The sequence below is a fragment of the Nipponia nippon genome, unplaced genomic scaffold (genome assembly GCF_047370975.1).
Source record: "Nipponia nippon isolate SJK-2023a ecotype South Korea unplaced genomic scaffold, ASM4737097v1 scaffold_6, whole genome shotgun sequence".
Classification (NCBI taxonomy): domain Eukaryota; kingdom Metazoa; phylum Chordata; class Aves; order Pelecaniformes; family Threskiornithidae; genus Nipponia; species Nipponia nippon.
The window spans coordinates 18,006,709-18,028,898 of NW_028262380.1; the positions used below are offsets into that span (position 1 = coordinate 18,006,709).

At 37.4% G+C, this 22,190-nt stretch overlaps 1 protein-coding gene across 12 annotated transcripts in view; it reads right to left on the reverse strand.

Moving 5' to 3' along the window:
• Positions 1-22,190, reverse strand: part of LCORL (ligand dependent nuclear receptor corepressor like) — an 86,915-nt gene that overhangs the window by 51,313 nt on the left and 13,412 nt on the right. For 7 of the 12 annotated variants that reach the window (XM_087736692.1, XM_087736684.1, XM_087736686.1 and 4 more), the window contains exon 2: positions 4,879-4,944. In XM_087736692.1, the coding sequence (XP_087592818.1) occupies positions 4,879-4,944 (66 nt within the window). Of the gene's footprint in view, positions 1-4,531; positions 4,592-4,878; positions 4,945-22,190 lie in introns of all 12 variants that reach the window. The other 5 variants (XM_087736683.1, XM_087736681.1, XM_087736689.1 and 2 more) reach the window with 1 other exon arrangement.

Below are 22,190 nucleotides of genomic sequence, written 5' to 3' on the forward strand. Positions count from 1 at the left end.
CCTGTGGAGGACTACCTGCTTCACCATGGTCTTCTCCATGGGCTGCAAGGGAATCTCTGCTCCGGTGCCTGGAGCGCCTCCTCTCCCCTCTTCCTTCTCTGACCTTGCTGTCTGCAGGGTTGTTTCCCACTTCGCCTCCCCCCCTTGCCACTGCAAACTGCTGAGCTTTTACTCTTTCTTAAATACATTGTCACAGAGACACCATCAGAAATAAAATGGATCTGAAAAAATGAGGTTCTTAAGCTCAGTGTGAACATAACCCAAGAGACCCTGTATTATTATTTAAATCTAGTTTACTCAGCTCTAAAATGCTAATTTAGAACAGAATTCTGTATTAACAATGTGTTACATGCTTCCAGGGATGCAAACCAGCAGTTTTGATCATCAGCTGTCCAACCTGTCAAAAACAGACACAGGATTTTTCTTGACTGGACAGTAACAAAAGATAATGAGTTATTTTTGCTGAATTAATTAGCTGTCCCAGCCTGTTAGAGCTATTCCTTTAAGATGTCCACAGAGGAAAAAACCCACACTATTCTTTCATAACAAGTTCATGTTTTCATAGTTTTCCTTACAACTACAATAAATCTACTTGTGAATGTCGGGATCTGCGCATAACTCCAAGACAGCTTTTATATTTTCAGAGAAATTCTTCTGCCTTGGAATCCTGAAAGTCCACTGTTAAAAGTCTAACTAGAGAGCAATCCCTGTGTGTCACCAAAAAAGCAAACCTTGAGAAACATCAGCTCTACATAACACTACATTTATTCAAAGAAGTATAAACCACGTACAACATAACACATTAGGTATGCCAGTGAGATAAGCAAAACTGCCATCAGGTAGCAGATACACACCAGACACATCAAATGCCAGGCATGCAACAATCTCAGGTCACCACCACAGGAAACATACTGAGACCAGCATTAGTTTTTAACTACAGACAGACAACCATACTCTCGGAAAGATCAGAGGCACAGATGGCACTTTAAGCAGAACAAACTTTCTCTTAGCTGCATTCAATTTAGGACCATGATCATCCTCCTCCCCCATTTTATCTGCTTGGGGTACAGCTGATAAAAGATTTGCTGACAACATACAACACTAGCCAGCCCATGAGAAAAAGTTGTTAAGATTGTGCAAAGAGCATTTTAATACTAAGCATGGTACAGATTATTACTGGAAACCAAAGTCATTTAGTACAAAGCTGTTAAACTTATTTCCATTTTTTAAGAATAAAATTGTGAACTTTGACAAAAACTACTACCTTTTTTCATTTCTTAAGCCATTCAAATCTTTGTTTCCCCAAACCATTTTTCCCAAGGAGTCATGCCGAATTAAACAGACATCTGTAGTACTGAACAGATGCAATGTTTACCTCTTGAAATATGAAATAATAGTCTAGTAAATCGAAATATGATAGCTTAAAAAATTCAACCCTTACTTTCCAAGTATTTTCTGCATTATTATAATGTTCCCATAAATTTTTCAGCTATTTGTCACAATTCTGAACAAATCATCCCCTTCTTTTTTATATGGCACTACTGTTTCCTAATAAGTACATTAGAATATTTGAGGTGTTTATCATGTTCCTTCATCTTTTTAATGTCATAAAAACTTGAATATTAGAGATTCGTGTTTCTAATATAATTTTTCAGTCCATTACTTTATATATGAAGAAATATTCCACAGCTATCTAAGGAAAAATAAAACATACCCTCAAATAAACCTTTCATCCTGCATAAAGAGGTTTTTTTCCTGGCAGAGAAAGAATGACAAGAGACCTGCTTTTCTCCCACAAGACACCGTTTTTCCTCTGTCCAGAGACTAGAACCCCAGCACATAATCCCAAAAAAGAAAATACACACATACCAGATGATTAGAGGAAAAGCTTTCTAACAGTCTAGCTAAATATCCATAAGTAGAATGTAAAGAATAACAATTTACATGTGAATCTACTTGGCTGAAAATGGGTATAAGCAAAGGATTAGAAAGCCCTAAGGGTTCAGTGATACAAGAAGCCGTGAGCTCGATCAGAGCATGACCAAGGTCAGATGCCAAGATATAGAACTTGACACCTTTGCAAGCAGAAGCTGCACTATCAAAGCAGTCAGGAAAAAAAATGGTGCTGAATAACAGAGGTGACAAGAACCATTTAAGCAAGCCCAAGGTAAGTCCTACATATACATCATAAGAATTTCAAGATAACAGAAAAAAAAAAATTGTCATCTTCAGGTAACTATCTGTTGTTATGGGTGGCTATTTCAGTTTAATTAGTTTGGCTTCTCAGCAAGATTATTTCTGAGGTTTACAAGATATTTTCTTTGAAAAGTAAAAAAACGTAGTAAAACTGAAGTGTGCCTTTTATCATTTAAATTTGTCGTTACAATTTATTCTCTCAGGTAACTTTGAGAGAATACAATACAATAATCTATAGATCAAATACTATTTCAAGACAGAAATAAGGAGGAAATCTATCAATTAACACACTCATGTTACATTTTATGCATGTTATTAATTTTTTTCCATGTTATAAACAATACATAAAACGAACAACGTAAGAGAAAAAATGCTGTTGTAGCTAAGCAGCATGTATTTCAGGCGATTATCACACATTTCTGTGTAAGAAAGCCATATAATATCTTGAGGTTTGTTCAAGGGAACATACACTTGCTAACCAGGCATAATGCTGCAATGTTGACAGTACTGGTTCAGTGGTTATGATGAGAAAAACGTACACTTTACAAGATGCAGTGATTTAGGCATGTTGCTAAGAGTCTAAAAACTTCTGATTCTGATTCTACCAACCGTATATTCTGTTAACTAAGGCAAATTATTTACTTTGTATCTTAGTTTCATTACCTGTAAAGTGAAACGTGGCACTTAAATTATGACAATGGAAAGTTTCACAGCAAATTTTACTCAATAGTTCTGTATTAATCATCATAATGCAATTCAGACCTCAAATTAGAAATAGCCTTGTATCCTATACTATAAGGTCTACCTCTACTATGTTTGTACAAAACATGGCAATTTCCAACGGGATTACTGAAGTTACAGATACTATAAAAAATGAACCAAAAATAGTAAAGTAAGGTGGGGATCCCAACCTAACACTCCTTCATCTCTTCTGCAGTGGTTCCAGAAGTAAAATCAACTTTACAGATATGTCAAACGTAGGAACAGGCTTTAACTGTTGAAAAATTCAGGCACATTATTGACAGACATTCTTGCAAATTGGAAAAAAAATAGTTTTGAAACTTTACATTTTAGATAAACATTAATTTAATTTGCAGGACAAAGTCATTGGGGCATCAAATATCAAAAACCCTCTGCAAGCAATGGAAATAGCAGATCTTAAATAGGTTACAAGAAATCTTCAACAGCACGAGGCAAATAAGCTAAAACTTTTCCCATAAGACAGCTCAAATATATTCACGCAGGAATGCTAAAGGAGCAATGTAACACCTTATTGTGTCCTATCAGACTCCTTTAACTGTAACACTTATATTCTGGTTATTAGCTCAGTACTTTCTGCCTTCTTACACAAAAAAAAAAGTCCTGAATTTTCTTTCAAAATGCAAGCCCTTTGATGCAAAAGAATAATAAAGCTTTATTCACTAATCAATGTAAATCCCAATACATAGCAACCCATTGGAATTACAACCAGAAAAAAAAAATACACTATTATAACAATGCCCTGTTCCCTTTTCAAAGCAGTAATGTGCTTGTTCATCACAGGAGATGGGAGTACTACTCATGAAAATAAGCTTTAACCCAAATTTACACATTTCTTACGTGTTTTTAAGTCTGACTAGTGGCACACTTAGCTCTGTAAGTGGCAAAAAATATTCTTAAAACAACAGTAAAGTAGTATTTCAGGTTCTCCCCCTTTCCCTTGAAAATATTGTGTTATGCCTATGATACAGGCCAAGGAACTTGCACATTATGAAGAGGACAAAACCATAACCAAGTTAAAGCAATCATTCCAAACCTATTCTAAGCAAATATAAACAGCATATGCCACTCTGCCTCATGTACTAGCAGTATATAAGTTACATGCTTTACAAATTACACTATTAGATAATAAATTGTAAAGAAATGAAATGGAACATTTTGAAGGGTCAATAACAGAAGGAACATTTTTTTTTTTAAAGCCATGAAAATGAACTTGACAGACACTTCTTTCAACACTTCAAAGCAATTTTGTGCTGGATTTTCGTCCTCTGCTTTTGTTAAAGACAGATAAATTATTTCATACTTAACTAACTGAAGACTCAGGTATTATTGACAGCTATTCCAGCAAAACCAAACCCATTTGGAATAAGGCTAGGTCTTATAAGGGTAATGGAAAAAAAAAAAATTTTACATACATATACACACACTCTTAAATATAGATACACTCTTTATATATACACACAGAAATATATAAAAATAAAAAGCTTAGTTTTTGTATATATAAAGATGTAAAAAATATATAAAAACCTTAAAACTTTCTTGACCACTACAAGAAAACCAAACTAGCATTCATTACCTTCCTTTTCCCAATTAATGTTGATAGGAAGCTGAGCAGCTTGTCTTCCTTTTCTAAAAGCTGTCCAAAAAACGAAGTAGGAGTTGCAGTATTCCAGAAAAGTAAATCTTTCTCATGAGAGCTTCTTAGGAAAGCTTAGCTAATCCAAAATTTCCCTGCATAGGAACAAAACCTAGGTACCATTTTACCTAGGGTTTTGCCTCTGCACAGTATTGACAAGAACATGATGAAATCAACATTAGAAAGATAAACAATTTAAAATTTCCTTTTTAGTATTCAATATATACTTTAAACTACAAGAAAAACTAATAAATTAAAGTAATTCCATTAAAAACTGGCTCATTTACCTTCAAATAAACTGAGGTCTCTTCGTAGCCTTGGTCCATAAAGCCCTTCTAAAATACTTTCAAAACCTGGAGACAAAAGAAACATTTAAAATAGTAAATCAAAAGTTTCTTAAAAGGAAGCAAATTCGAGAACACTGGCAACAAGCATTATCAAATTCTGATAGCAATTGCAAAAATTGTTCCATTTATCACACAAATATTTACTCCTTCCACTATAGTACTATTCAACAGAATTAGAAGATAAAAATAAGACAAGGCAACTGCCATCTGCACACAATCAGCCTATTAAGCCATGCCCCAACAACCTCATTAGACTTAAAATAACTACCACAGAATCTTAAAGGTGGGAGGATTAGCCTCATAGCTCTACACAAGTGAAGTAGTCTCTCTCTTACACTGAGAATTAGAATCATGTACAGAGAGGAAAAAAAAAGGAAACCCTCAAAATCAGAAACTTCTTATTTATGATCACCTGAAATTACATAATCTGAGTAGGCTAACATTTCTACAAATATAAAAAAGAAAGTTTATTTTGCTTCTGTAACCGTTCTCTCTAGTCCTCTGTATCTGTACAAACACATTTTAAAATTGAGGATTAGATAAATCCAATTATTTTCCAGATTTACCAGCTAGTCTGTTTAGGTATCTGGTAAAATCGCATACTGTAACAAGGGAGAAGAGACAGAGCAAACCAAGTGATTAAAAAAAAAAACAAACCCAAAAAACCCCAAACAAAAACCAAACAAAAAACCCCAAACAAAAAAAACAGAAGAGGAGATGCATGACAACTGATGAAATATGGTGAGAATTTACATCATCATCAACATAACAGAAGTTTTGTTTAATATAGAAAGTTTCCAAGTACCCCCTCTTTTCTCCTTCCAAATAATAAGCTTATTTTCAACTAAGAGGATAATTCAAAGCAGCATTTGAAGGTTCTCATTCTTTATACTCAAGACCTGTCTATATTAAAGTTGTAGCATTTTACAGACTATTTTATCATCAGACCACATAAAAGATACCAATAACTTCAGGAAACAACTACCTACCATCAACAAAAACATTTAGAAACACAAAATTTGCTCATGAGCTGTGATGACCTCTAAGACAACGCAACATACTGTTCTCTCATCAAAAATGACATTTACTTTTTGGTTTAGATTGTATGTACACTAGTATAAGGAAGAATAAATATGTACCATATCTTAAGTAGCACATTAAATAATATATTAAAATCCTAATGTAGACAAGAGAAGCTATCTTAACACATAGGAGCTGTTCAGCTTGACAGGTCACATTTTGTCAAAATTTACCTTTATATTTTGTATTATTCTATAACTTTAATATATGGATTATATTTATATTATTAAAGTCAACTGATTATAATTATACTTGCTATAAATCTATGATTTGTGCTATAAATGTATTTATTTCTATTTTAATTTTCCACTTTTCTCTGTAATATAGTCCTATGCAAGAACACAAATTAAGTGACAAAACCACTGTCCTCTCACAAATATAGATACACACACTTTTTAAAATCTACAAAAACTAGAAAGCAAAAATCCAAGGCCCAAGCATACACTGAAATTTACCTTAAAGCATTATCCACCGACTCTTAGATTCAATGTAATATAAATTCACATCATATTAGCATTGCACAAATTCTTCTGGCTTCAAAGGGTTATGGACAAAAGTGCAAGAGAGATGAAGTCTGAAGTTAAGATAGCAATTCCCCAAACACAACAGTCTGGAAATATAAAACACACTATGTGTATTATTATGATCATTAACATTATAAACTGCAAGCCACTTTAGCTCAGCAGCTAGCCAATAATTAGGTTCTTGCAAGTTACTATCACTGGGTAAAGACATGAATGAAGTATCTCTCGGAGACAGTTGTACTTATTCCAAAAGAATAAACACTAACTCCTATTTCTTAGCACTTTGTAAATCAAGCAGCAGGAAGCTTGTTTACCATTCCCCTCAGCAGCCAAAACCTCCTTGTTTTTGGACACCTACCTTCTCCTCCCGCCCCCCCCCCCCCCCCCCACCGGTCCCCCTCGCCATGGAGGGTGTTACTTGTTTCTGCCTTTACTTTTGTACTCACACATATCTGCTTGCCCTACTGCCTGCTCCTGCCTATGCAAAAACATGAGCACAGAAAAAACAGCTCTGTGAAACAGCAGTTTGTTAAGGAAGGATGCGATTTCCAAACAGACTTCCATACAGCTTGTGTTAAAGATGGCAATTAGCACACTGCGGGGTTTTCTTCCTGAGCAAAGAAAACGCCAACCCACTTCTCTGCTAGTTCACCAAACTTAGTTCCATCCCACCCATCCAAAGCGATGCTTCTCTTAAAAGTCCTCCCAGAGCTTCCCCATGGAGCCACAATTTAGACTTAATCAATGTGATCATTTGCTTCCTCACCTTTGGATACCAGATCCTTTCTTTTAAAAGAAAGTTTACTTGTACAACCTAACAAATTAGAGAGAACCTTTTTGCAGCCCTTATTCTAAAGTTTTCCCAGAAAAGATATGTACTACTTCTACCTTGGGCAGTTTTCTACAAAGTTCTTCTCCTGCTTTTCAGCAGGATTGATACAATTTTAATTTAGCCGAAACAGGAAGATACATCTTAGTTTCCAGTACAGCTACTGATTAATATGTGCTGGCACTGTTTCATAAAATGCAACCACCTGAACACAGATATTTCAATAAACCTTTGTTTTACTTAATGAGACAGTATGCATAAGCAAACGGTAGTAGTAGTTTTGGAACTCTTCAGAACCTGAAGAGCCTACAGATACCAGCCAGAAATATCATAGAAACATAGAATGGTTTGGGTTGGAAGGGACCTTTAAAGGTCATCTAGCCCAAACCCCCTGCAATGAGCAGGGACAAATATACTTTGCTTATACCTCTTGTGATTCACCAATAAAAAAAAATTCTGCTCTAAATTAATTTTACAGAATTTTTTGTCTCTTAGCAGCTGCCTGCCTCCTTGATTCCAAACTACCTTTCAAAACTACTGTTACTTGAGCCCTGACACTTTCTAGCTCCAACCTGAAAAGAAACACCCCTGGCTCTATTAACTGGCAATGCCCCAATCTGCCAAACTCCTTTTACCTCTAATAAATTTCTTTTGTTACTTAGTTGTCTTACTTCTTGTATCTTCATGTAAAAAGAATATCAGCTTTCTTTGCTACCCGACACCTTTTATGATTCCAGTCAGGTTCCTTCAACAGTCTTCATAAGCAGAAATTTATGATACAGCTAGTCTCTTAACCCAGTTAAAAGTTTCCACAGTTTGCTTTCCTGAACAAGGTTGCAAACAGTTCTTTTCCCTACATTAACTCTCACCCCGCCCCACGACCACCGTCTACCAACTCTGTTGCTGTCCTCACTCAGGGCTAAGATGAGGACTCCCAGGACAAGGGAGGTTGGAAGTGGTGACCTCCAGCAGCAGGAAGGGGGCTCTCTTTTTCCATCAGTAGCTATTCGGGCGCTGAAAAGGCACAAAGCCCAGGAAAGAGGTGAGGAGGAACAAGTTCTGTCGGGTTTGGCATCTAAGCCTGATCTATGGGTCACAGTAATGTCACTAAAAGGAAGCAATAGGTGACAGTAATTGCAGACTCCCAGGGGGATGAAGGCTCCTACAGAGCAGCCAGACTGGCTGTCTTAAAACCTCTGCTGCTTGCCCGTGGTCCAAATCTGGAACGTTGCAGAGAAACTCTTACAGCTCATCTGCCATCGCAATATTATTATTTGTTGGCCATGCACATGGCCACCATGATACCGTCGAAGGAGCTCTTCAGCAGATCAAAGCTAACTAGAGTCCAGAGACAATGGTGAATGACACCCGAGCCCAGGTGTTGATCCAGGGGAAGGACTTTGACAGGAGCAAACATCCTGTGGATCAACATCTGACTACACGGCTACAGGCGGGACTTCAGCTCTTGAGACATTAAGGTCCTCTGAGAAACAAAAAGTGCTTGACAGAGACAGGATTCATTTGGTAATGCAAATCATCATTGCCAACAGGCTTGCCTCATAAGGAAGGCTTCAAACTAGGTTTGCCAGGGAAGTAGAGACTGAAGCCTAAAAAGTGGGAGAATAGCAGAGAGGGTAAGTGCACAGGGCAACACAACAGTGAGGATCTTACAGTCCCCCTGAAAAAGTGGCACAAGCAGGGACACATCTTAAGTAGCTGTATATGAATGCATTCAGCACAGGAAGCAAGCACAAGGGATTAGAAATCAGAGCACATAACAATCTCATGAGGAGTACGTGGTATGGTGAGATAGTTCACACAACTGGAGGACTGCAGTGGATGGATGCTGGCTTTTAAGAAAGGAGAAGTGAGAAAGTCAAGGAGGACAGCGCTTACACTTTATGCAAAGAACTTGAACAAATGGAGCTTTAGTGTGGAAGAGGCTGCAGGACAGCTGAAAATCCACAGGTCAGGATTCAACCAACAGAACATCATGGTGAACATGTGACAGACTGTCCTATCAACAGTAAGTAGATGAAGCCTTCAAATAAAACCACGAAAAAAGTCTGCACAAGGCCTCGGTTCTCATGAAAAATATCAGTTACCCTGACATATGATGGAAATGCAACATGGTAGCAGGCAAGCAAGCCAGGAAACTTCTGTGGTGCTTGGAGGACAAACCTGACTGAGATGGTGTACGAGCTCAATAGGGGAGGCACTCAGCTAGACCTGCTACTCATTCTTAAGGAAGAACTGATCAGTGATATGACAGTTAACAGTGGTCTTGGCCACAGCAGTCATGAGATAGAATTTAAGATCCCAAAGGAAGTAAGGAACTTGAGTAGCTGAATAACGGCCCTGAGCTTCGCAGTCGCTGATTTACATCTCTCCCCCAGGAGGAGGGGGGGACTGCAAAGAAGCTAGAAATAGGACTGCTGTACTGTCTTGTCTAAACCAGAGAAGTCTTAAACGGGCCAAGGGCCTATGGCAAAGTTTTTAGTGAGCTATCCTACTACCTCTTTATAAAGTCAAAGAAATTAGAAAGGTAAGAGTAATTACCACTACTGAGCAATTCAGAAACCATTACTTTGTGAATTATTTCCAGTATGCTATTTAAGTGTCTCTACAAGTTTACTCAGATTTAAGAGAGTATTAAAACAGGATTACTAAGTCCAAAATAAGTCTTTAGACTGCCTTCACAACTTTTAAGTAAAGTCTTCTTAAAGAGAAACTACCCTTCAATTGCTCATAAAACTTAAATCATAAAGTTTTCCGTAATGTTTTATTACTGTAAACTACTTAGTGTCTGTCACATCTTAAAAGCCTATCTACATTAGAAAGTGTATGTTGCCAAATATGAACAGTACCGGCTGTAAAACTCTTTGTTATGAATAAAACAGAATAATGATTAAATGGATACATTCCATGGAAGCTTCCCAGGTTGCGCACCTTATACAGACTTAGAGGTATTCAAGGAACACATAAGGACTCTTCCTCACTGCATGACCAAATACAGCCATTTTTCATCTACTCTTTAGCAGTAGTGTGGCTATGTATTATGAAGGCCTCTTCCATCCAGAAACTAGTAAATAGCTAAGCTGTACCTGTCGCTGTGGAAGCTATCTACAGAGTAGATTCTATGTTGCATGGAGTCTAGAGGAAATCACGAGGTGCAGACTTCGAATTTTTAATACAAGGTTGGCCTAGGTTAACTTTGGGCAGATGTAATTCATAGAATACCAGGTTGGAAGGGACCTCAAGGATCATCTGGTCCAACCTTTCTAGCACAGTCTAGACAAGATAGCCCAGCACCATGTTCAGCTGAGTCTTAAACGCATTCACTGTAGCAGAGTCAACCACTTCCCTGGGGAGATTATTCCAATGATTGACTGTTCTCATTGTGAAAAATTTACGTCTTGTGTGCAATCGGAATCTCCCTGGGAGTAACTTGTACCCATTACCCCTTGTCCTCACCATGTGACTCCTTGTAAAAAGGGAGTCTCCATCTTCTTTGTGGCTCCCCTTTAAGTATGGTACATGGTGATGAGATCACCTCTAAGCCTCCTTTTCTCAAGGCTGAACAAACCCAGCTCGCTCAGCCTATCCTCATACAGCAGGCTTCCCAGACCCTTGATCATCTTGGTGGCCCTTCTCTGGACCCCCTCCAGCCTGTCCACATCTTTTTTGTACAGCAGGGACCAGAACTGTACACAGTGTTCCAGGTGTGGCCTGACAACCGCTGAGTAGAGTGGGATAATGACTTCTTTGTCTCTGCTGGTGATGCCCTTTTTGATGCAACCCAGCATCCTACTGGCCGCCTTGGCCGCAGCAGCACACTGTTCACTCATGTTGAGCTTCCTGTCCACCAGGAGCCCCAGGTCCCTTTCCACAGAGCTGCTCTCTAGCCAGGTGGATCCCAGTCTGAGCTGCGCTCCTGGATTATGTTTTCCTAGGTGCAAGACCTTACACTTGTCCTTGTTAAACTTCATAAGGTTCTTGTTAGCCCACTCTTGCAGCCTATCCAGATCTTCCTGCAGGGTGGCTCTCCCTTCCAGAGTGTCTACTTCCCCACTCAATTTGGTGTCATCTGCGAATTGAACAATTGAACAATACAAACTGAGGTCAAACAGGTTTAGTTATACATTGGCTATTGTTTTTCCAAAAGCTGTATCTCCATAATGTTTCTGAGAGGAAACAGTTATTTTAGCCTCACAGTTGATCCCAATTCAATACCTTCTTAAACTGTCCCTCTCCTCCTTCCCTCTTTACATCCTCTAGGTAATCACAACTGAGGCTGCAAGTATGTTCTCAACAAACTTGTTTGAATGACTCAGACTTTGCCTTAGGAGAACAGCCAAAAAAGAATAGATATCATGTAATAAATGGAAGCTGACATTTGAGTACTGCTTTCAAATGCGCCACTTGGTGGGTCTGAAGAGAGGAAACATAATTACTATACAGTTGGGAAAGAGAACAGCAGTATATGCACAGGTTATATTAAAATGTTTTTGATAGGTTTGGTACACTCTACATCATACTAATTTCTTGAATCCCCTAGTCTTGTTTATGGCCATATTAACTCCAGTATTTGTATCTTCTTTTCAAAAGAAAGTCCATTTCATAAAAGCAGATATATTTCCAATCACCCTTGACTTTTCATTCCTTCACAAGTAGTCTCTTTTTTTGTTTTTCCATTTACATGTTTCCATTTCAGAAGTAATCCAATTCTAGGGCTTTAGCTACAAGGCTTTGTTGTTATTGTTGTTGTTAAAGTCACTGTATTTGAGGCATTTTACTAAAATTTAATCCTTTTTAGTAAAAAAAAAAACCAAAACACCCCAAAAAAACCCAACCAAAACAAAAAAAATCCAAACTACAAAACAACCCAAAACCTTTTTCTTTGCTCTTCTACTCAGTGTCTGAACACAGTAATACTAAATCTCAAGGAGGGGTCTCACAAGACTTCGGCAAACTATAATAATTACAATTGATGCAGGGGCATATTGAGGGACTTGCTTAGTCACTTGTAACAGGATAACTGGAAATGCATGTAACTAGCTACCATGCTGTAGCCACTGAGTTTAAAAAAAAAAAAAAAAAAAAAGAATTTGTGAAGGAAAACCCTGTAATTCAAATTCTCATCACACCAATGACCTCACAATAAGCCACTAGAAAACCTTTCACTTATACTTGCTCCCCTCTCCCTTGATCCGCTGCAGCTTTTCCCAGTTTAGGAAGGTATGAGCAGATAAAAAGCTTTCAGTTAAAATATTTCTAAATAAATTCACTTTTTGGTTTGATATTTTTCCAAGCCATAAAGACTGTTTTATTCATATCTCTGGATGCATACTAGAAGTGGTAGATTAACGATCCTTGCATAGACTGACAAAATTTAAATGGAAGAGGGAGATGCTTAACAATAGTGCTCATCTGATTCGTATTTACTGCTCTATTTTTCATCTCAGTGCTGAAAGGTTACCCACTAGAAGAGATCATATTGTTCTCTCTAACTATGTGTTAAGGAATTTGGAAAACACCAGGTACATGCAAATTAAGTTCTGCTTTTTTCCCTTCTTCTCCAGCACATCCTCAGTTAGGCACAGGGTAAGACTGCTGCACACTGCTTTGAAGGACAAGGCACGCATGCATATTTTTACTACAATGAAATGAGACTTTTAGCTTGAAACACTACAGCCTCTGCAGGCACTGCAGGAAAAAAGGGATCTTGAGGCTCTATAAAACACACCTTTGTTAACCCACCTAACAAAGTTAGCAGAATCATACGTCTGAATCTTCACAATTCCGTGTGCCTAAAAATTAATCACAGGAAATTCCATCACCCTCCACTTTGTGGCTTACTATACCAAGAAACACTTCTGATTTATGGTAGTTCAAGCTGTTTTACTGAAGTCCAAATTACTTGTTATTTAGCTTCTTAAGTAAAATCAGGCCTCACCCCTCCTCCTATATAAGGAAAAGATGCTGTTAAGTAACATGCATCAGCAAGGAAGATTCATGTCTCCTCCTTGGTTTTTGAGTTTATTTAATATTCTAAGCAGAGTAAATGGAATGAAAAGTTAAAGTAGGAAAAAACTGCACATTCTAAGCAGTGTGGAGTTTGGCCCATTAATGCAGCTTTTTAAAATCAAAACTAATGTGAAAGTAGGTTCGGAATTGCTGATTTCAATTCTTAGAGGACTGTAAAATTCAACAAATGGTCTTTAAAATGTAATTAAGAATCCAAAGAACAGGATTACATTTAATGAGATTGGGCACAGTATCACCAGACACAGCATTAAAATGAAAATTCCTTCTTTTAATTTTTGGTGTTCTGTATGTCCTGGTTTCAGCTGGGATAGAGTTAATTTTCTTCTTAGTAGCTGGTATAGCATTGTGTTTTGGATTTAGTATGAGAACAATGTTGACAGCACACTGATGTTTGGGTTGTTGCTCAGTAGTGCTTACACTAGTCGAGGACTTTTCAGCTTCCCATGCTCTGCCAGGTGCACAAGAAGCTGGGACAGCCAGGACAGCTGACGCAGACTGGCCAAAGGGCTATTCCATACCATATGATGTCGTGCTCAGTATATAAACTGGGGGAGGAAGAAGGAAGTGGGGGGACATTCGGCAAGATGGCATTTGTCTTCCCATGTAACTGTTACATGTGACGGAGCCCTGCCTTCCTGGAGATGGCTGAACACCTGCCTGCTGATGGGAAGTAGTGAATGACTTCCTTGTTTTGCTTGCGTGCGCAGCTTTTGCTTTACTTAAACTGTCTTTATCTCAACCCATGAGTTTTCTCACTTTTACCCTTCCAATTCTCTCCCCCTCCAACTGGGGGCATGGGGGTGAGCAAACAGCTGGGTGGTGCTTAGTTGCTGGCTGGGGTTAAACGACAACACTGTAATAACAGTTCGTGTTACTTTACCTAGCTGTTAAAGACACTTGATTTACTAAGAGTTCAATTCCTGCTTCTGCATTTTCCTTTGGCCACAGGAACACTTATCTAGTTTTTATATAAATTCTGTTCCCATTCTGAAGTCATACAACCCATATTTTGAGGTGGTATTTCTTAAACTGTGAGGACTATTACATAAATTGTATGAGGAGTCTCAGAAACTAAAATCACATTGGAAAGAAATTATGGACAAGTAAGGACCAAAAGAGAGATCCTGCACACCCCAGTTTATTGCCCTAACCAACAGGCTAACCTCCTTAACTGCTAGCCTCCTTTACCCCATACACTTTTACTTAAGTAGCAGTAACTTCATGGCAAGGTACAACACACAAACACGCAGTTCTGAGCTACAACTCACTGACGTAACCGACTTTCCCACGAGAAGTAAAAATTTCCCTTCATATGTGAAAATATATAAGCAGTTAAAAACATTAAGCTTGGTTCTTCCACACCAGAGCAATGACTTAAATGAATCCACACACACACACACACTCCCCCCAGCACTTTGCCCTCTTTCACTCAACTAAAAAGTGATCCCTTCTGAAAACTACATATAATTCAAAAAAATATTTTATATAAGTGACAAACTTCAGTTCTACTTCTCCCCATTCTATACAGTTTCATGACTGCATTATTTAGTTTGGCTCATTACACGAGTATATCTGAAGGAAGTTTTGTGGTTTGCATTACTAAGTCAGCTATCTTGGATTTAAACAATCATACCACAGAATTCAGCTTCATTCGTTTCGTCAAGCATTAAACTGCTTTTAATTTTTTTTAAACAAGTAACCCAGGCAGACAGAGTGCCAAGTCTCTCAGTTTCTCTGAAAGAAAAACTTCTGTTTCTCTTCAAATTCTCTCTCAATAGTGCTTCAATATTTATTTTAAAATACAGGTGCACGAGTAGGAAGCAGTATTTTGTTTTAACTTACTTAAAAAGTCAAAGAAGTAATCTGCATTTCTTACAAGTTATCCCGTTCATAAGAAAGGGACTTGGAGCTCATGTTCAGTCATCTTTTAGTTTCTAATCATATAAACTTACTGCCTTCTGAACTATATGCTCCCATTTCACAGGTGCTGGTTGCACTCTGTGTTCTACCATATTTGACACTGCAGAAGGTCACTGGTTCCCCTGAAAAATTGTTATCTGCTTGTAAGTTTTGCATTTTTTTGTCTCCAAATAAAGAGTCTCCTGCTTCCAAGAGACAGGCAAAAAAATTAAGTGCATCAGAAATTCAAACCCCTTAAGAACATCTGTCTATTACTCAGTCATCACCAAGTCCCTTTGATATGTCAGACCGCTCTCAATTAATTTAGAAAACATTTTACAAGTTTTCTGTAGCACTATTTACAATTTTTGAAAAGCATTAAGTAGTCATCTCAATTTTTTTCTTTATTACACCTAGTTACCTTTATCCTACCATTAGGATACACGCAGCAACTCCCTCACAACTTGTTAAAGGAGAATGTAGAGAAGACAGTTATTTTCATATTTTATAAGAGTAGAGCAGAGTGTTTAACAGAGTAACTTAAATTAGATGTTAACATCCCTGTCTGTTTCTTCTGCCTCTCCCTTCCTTTCACAGGTCAGCAGCTGTCCTCTCTGCTCCCTGCCTCCCCCCAGATGGATTCATAATCTTAGTCTTGTTTATATATTGACATAATTCTCAAAGGCACAGGGTGTTCTGTTGTTGTTTTTTTTAAATCTACTATAACAACAATTTGGAAAGGATCAACCAGGTTATGAAACCACTGAAGCACTGAGTTAAAAACAAACAAACAAACAAACAACAAACAAACACAAAACAAAAAACCCAACAAGCAAACAATCAATCATCTTTTTGCCATTTATACATATGGTAAGAAAAAATAAACTAGCTCACTGGTCAGAATACTCAAGATATTGAACATGACAACAAAAGGAAAAATTAATAAATCTTTATTCAAATGTTATCTTTTTCCCATTTTTAATGTCACTACAGAATATCTATTCAGTAAAATTCACTATTTGATAAAATGCTGGCCAGATTCTCAGGTAAGAAACAGACCATTTTTCTTGCAGAAAAATTCTTGGGACATAATTCAGGACAGATTTTACGTAGAGGTGCAGTACAGAGGGGGCTTCTGTTGAATACCTTGTCTAGCTTGAATCCACTTTTTGCTTACAGCACTTAAAATAAAGTATTGTTATAATAGAAAGTTCTAAACATTTAACTCATTTTCTTTACCATATTGATTCAGATCCCTGAGCAAACAGGAACCAACATACCAGAGATTCCAAAGTGAAAGGGAGGAAATCCTCTATTTAGACTCCAATACAAATTCCAAACCATAGCTAAAAAAGATACTTGTCCTTCTCTAATGCAAGTCTTGACTCCAAGCATCAATGTAGTTGAGGACACTGCTGCTGCCCCTGAGAAGAGATAGCGTGACCAAACGTTGAAATGAGACTATGGAACAGCTTCAGTTCTAACTGGCTACTTTTCACTTAGGATAAAAATCCTTGCTTTCAACTTGCTATGCTGTACCTTATTGAGGGGATGCAGACAGTGATGAAATATAGTTTCCTGAAAGGATATATACATCAAAAGAACTGGCTATAACATTAAGCAGTTATAAGCATTAAGCAGAATACAAAGAGGGAGTAATATTCCAGTGCTAGGGAGACCGACATTGGCCATGCCTCAGAGGCAAAACAAAAAGAGGAAATGTCCTGCCTCCCCCGCAATTGTTCAACGATTTTACAGAAAAGGATGTCAGCCAATAGAAGAAAAAAAAAAAAAAATAAAAATTTGTAGGTTAAGTAAAGACTGAGATTAGCATCAATTCTGAGTTCAGGTCTATTTTTCAGTTTTTTTTTTTATAAATCACAGTAACAAAAATAAGGTTCAATAAAAAAGGAAGCATCTCCACACTCCAAAGTAATCTTTTATGCCACTAAGAATGTGTCCTTGTAGACTTGTAAATAGGAGAGCCCACATGACACCCTTTACTATAGCTTCCAGACACTGTCAAAATTAAAAACAGATTTAATTTCTAATGTAGTAGCAAGATATTTTGAGAGATTTGTGTTTTTTATAATTTAAAAGGCATAAGGAAAACATTTCAGAAGTGACTGTGCTGCTCAGTGGATAGGGGGAGAGAAAAATGCTCCTAAGCGACAGTTACTGGAACTTAATTTCTGTTCTCTCTAAAAACTCTTCTTTCTTTGAACAGTGATGTAATCCCAGCTGTCACACCGGGATGTTTAGATATGGAATTGGTGTGAATGTCATTGTTCAGACACTGAAGCTTATCCTACTGCCTTTCTTTTTTCAAGACGCTACATCAAAGTTATATTATTAATAATCCTATCTAGATACCAACTGTTACTCAGAATAGTGCTGGCGATAATTTGGGCTGGTTAAAAGTTTATAGTTTGTAGCCTTAACGAAGAAAATTGAGAGGGAATAAGTCACTGTAAAAGATAACATCCAGCTTGGAAAAATCCTCACAACTTCCTCATTAGGTATCAATTTAACTATTTTACAACATGAGGAGAATAATGCCCAAAACATGGGAACAACTGTCACTTTCAGAAGACGGCGTGCCTGAAGCATGTTCTTGTTTCTTAACCATAGTTTTAAGATGTACAATAGGATAGAAAAGTTTGGCTATTTTACCTAAAAAGTTTGTGATTGCCAGACAAAAACTTCTTTTCTACATGAAGGCCTAGTCAGATGTTCACTAAATCACCATGGAAAAGAAGTCCACAGCAAATCTGTAACAATGAATAGGTCACAACATTGTTTTACTACTATGCAATATCACACATCTAACCAGCATCTGGGAGAATGTCTAGCAGTCAACTAATGAATAAAAAGGTCTGGCACACTTCCTGAATTATCAGAATCAAAGAACATGAAGCTTTCTGCTAAGAAGGGAGAGTTAGCTGAAAGCTGTTAGAGAAAAATACAGTTATCAGAAAATGCCAGTTCACTGAGCCAAAAAAATATTTAATTCAAAACATTCCTAGCTTGATGGGCTGTTGAGAAACTGAAGCTCAGGATTCGGTACTACACTGTGAGTCTACTGCAAGCTAATGAAGTTGCAAGCGTTCAGGAGCATTCCACGAAACTGATGCCTGACTAAGCTTAACAAGTAAGTGGAATTTCCTAAGGGATTCAGAGTTTCATGGGAATTTTCAGGAGGTTTCTTTTCAATTATCATTTCTGTGTCATTCAAACAACCTGTCTATTCCCTGCAAACTGCAAACCATTTTGAAATGATGAACAAGAGAAAAGTCATTCTTATCTCCCAGTAAAACCAGCTCCCTTATATTCAGAAACTATTTGTTGGTTTCAAGTTTGAAATTGATTGAAATCCTGCAACTAGACCGCACCAATATGGTGGTTCCCTGAAATCAATTGACACTTATCTCTTACCTGCTGAAGCTACAGAATGAAAGGCATCTTGTATCTAGATGCCAAATTATAACACAGTAAGTGAACTATCAACCCTATAAATCTCAGTACTACATCCTTCAAAGTATTTATTTCCAAACATGTTATTAACACAAGTGCTGAAAAGTTTATTAAAAATATATTTTTAATAATCCTAGAGATACCACAATTTTACCAAGAAATGAGTGTAACATAACTTTAAGCTAGCAGTTACTTTAAGTGTGTCATAAGTTTACTTTTCTGCATTTTTTACCTATGTCATGTATTTTCACCTTTAACTTACAGCTTATTTTTATGAATAACTGGTTTTAAAAAAATAACCCAACAAAACCAAAAAACCTCCAACGCCCCCAGACAGTCATAATTTTTGTCTCCAGCCAAAATCTGGCTTGGCAAATCAGACAAAATTTAGAGCTGGCAACATGTCAGCTAGGTCAACAAGAATTGGTCACTCTTATCTATGTAAAAACTTAACTTAAAATAAAAAGTATTAACCATGCCTCCTTTCTCTAAAAGATTTTCTGAATTTTCAAGGTTAAAATTGCAAGTGCCTCACATGCTCCAGTTAGAGTGGAAGAACTCTAAATTCAGCTAAACTGTGATTTCAAATCAGTTCTTAAACATGCTCAGTGAATAAAAGAAGAGATGACATTGTTCAAAGTAGGTAGGTAGTGTATCTCAACATACATGTCATAGACAACCAACCTGTCATCTACATCTAAGTGTACTTCTGTTGAACTTGCATAATATACTGAAAAGAATACACACAAGTTGCTCATCATTTAACATTTTATGAAGAGAACTAAATTCCCTCATTTCACACTGGAGATTGAAAAAACAGAAATACAGAAATGGAGACTTCAAATACAAATTTTAGCTTCACATAGGCACTCTCATCAGATACAAGATGTCAGATATAAGAAGAGAACAGGAAAAAGTCAATTAGTCTCTTGTTTTTGTTTTCAGTATTTGACACAATTCAAAGATTAAGCAGTTGTGTTTGGGTGGGATTTTTTTGTTTGGTTGTTTTTGGGTTTTTTTTGTTGTTGTTTTTTTAAGCAATTAGCACACATCTGTACAAACTTTTGATAAACTTCCTCCCAATCATTAAATGGCACAAGACAAAGCATGAAATGGTAAGATTCAAAGTGTGGGACACTGACTCTCATCTTCTGTGGAACAGAATTGATATAGAACTGAAATGAAGCCATATAGCAGCTCTGAGAATTTATTGGGAGATAATAAATTTTGTAACAATGTCATTAATTTCTGATTACATTCTACAAAACTCACATTACTAACAACTATCCAACCTGACTTGGGGAGCAAGGGGTGGAACACCACAAAGGAAAAACAGATATGTATTTCAAGTACCTAGTGGCAAGATTCTGAATACTTTAAATCATGGGGAGAACAGACAAGAGCTCTTACACAAGGCGGATGGATTTAAACAGTAGGCTATCCTGTCTTCGAAACACTGTGTTCCTTCTGTATTCCAGCACTGGCTCTTCCTTAGCAGAAGTAAACATTCATTACTTCCAGACATCGATTTTCAGTTCTAAATTTGTTAGTCTGCTTTAAAACTAATGAGAAGAGGTACCTCTTCGTTTTATACCGTGCAAAAAAGAAAAGAAAAAAAGTTATGTCCCTATTTTGCTCCTTAAAACAAACAAAAACTCAGCAAATTCTGTCCTAAGTTTAAGCAGATAAAAAATGCATTTGAATCAGACACTTTAAGTAAAATGGCTACTAGTTGTTTTTGGTTTTTTTTCCTCCAGAAGGACCATGAATTTTAAGATAAATAGAGAAGGTAGAATCTTTACCAGAGTTCACTACTCCCTTCACAATCTAGTGCATTTCTTTGACCCAAGACAGCCATATCCTATTGCTTCCCACAAGTCTCAAGCAAGGCAAAACAGGAAACTTCAGTACTTTGAGCTGATCTGTTAGTAGGGTACTTTTCCCTCTTAATTAAACTATTTAGAAAGACAACAGCAACCACTTAGGGAACCCAACGGAACTGCAAGGTCAAGAATACAGGAATAAGATTTCTTTAAAGAAAGGTGTGATTACAGTCTGCATTTCCAGCAAGAGGGAAACTCCTGCAGGAACCAGATAAATCTCAGTTCCAGCATTCTGGAAAACTTCATATGAAGTTTGGTACCAGATAAGTAACTTCTTAATCAGTCTCACAGGTCAAGGTCACTTATATTCCACACAAAGAGCAAAAGAGCCTTTATTACTAATCTGCAAGGTTGAGAATGAAGGAGAAGAAAATGTCAGGGCACCACTAGAGATGTACAACTGACAAAGCTGTTGAGTATCCAGTTCGTAACTGTTCTGTGTGCCACATAATCAGGTCAGTTAGTTGTTAAAGGGCAAGTGGAGAAGTATAGCACCACACAGAATGAAGGACAGTTAACAACTCTTAAAATACAGCATCCAAATCACTACCGAGTAGCTACTCTTGCAGACAACAGTCGAAGAGGCTGCCCTGGCTCTTTTGAGTTTGTGATGGTTTGTTATGCTCGTGGTTGAATGAGGCAGACAAGATGAGCAGAAGGTGTGCAACGTATTGTTCCTACCTAGGAAATTAATAAAAAGGCCTCGAGAAAACAAGCAGTCACTCTACTGCCTTTAAGATGCTCTATTAATATCAGTTTCCTCAAAGTGATTTTATTCCTCAGAAGAGAGATTCTGAAAAGATGCCAAGATCTCCTTAGACGATATGAAAGAGCCAGAAATGACTTCAAGTCACATCAACTACCAGCCCTCAAAATGCTACTATATGTGACAACTTGAAGTAAAGACTATACAATGGCCCAGGCTGTTGGGCTTGGGCCAACAAAACCCCCTCCTGAACCACTGGACAAGTATTCTTAAAGTCACCAATTAAGAGGCATATTCAGCAAGTAAGACCACAGATTTCAATAACCAACATCACACTTAATAAGCAAGTTTCCTCAGGACACACTACAGTGGATTTCTCTCACAGCTTTTTCTCTTGCAGTGTCACTGCAGAAAGCATTGACTAGTTAAATAAGAAATCCATGGTCCATTGAATTTTCAGTTCACTCCCTAAAGGTTTGTGGGACAAAGAGTGCTTGCCAGAGATGACGACAATAATTCAGACATGACTGATTTACAGACAAATACTTCCTTAAAAACTCTGATATTTGTAGGATTTACTAAACAGGTTATGTCTAATGTGAATTCTCCAGTGAAACCCTCATGTTTTGTCAAGAAGCCTTAGTTTTAAGAAAACACCCTGCTCTGTGCAAGTGAAGTACTAAACACAGAAGTATCCAGGACTCAAGTAACCTACTATTGTTTCTGAGGACTGTGCACAAAAGTTGATCTAGGGTCAGTGCTGAAGTGCAGTTCTTCACATCAGCACTAAGCTCAGAGCACTCCGGACA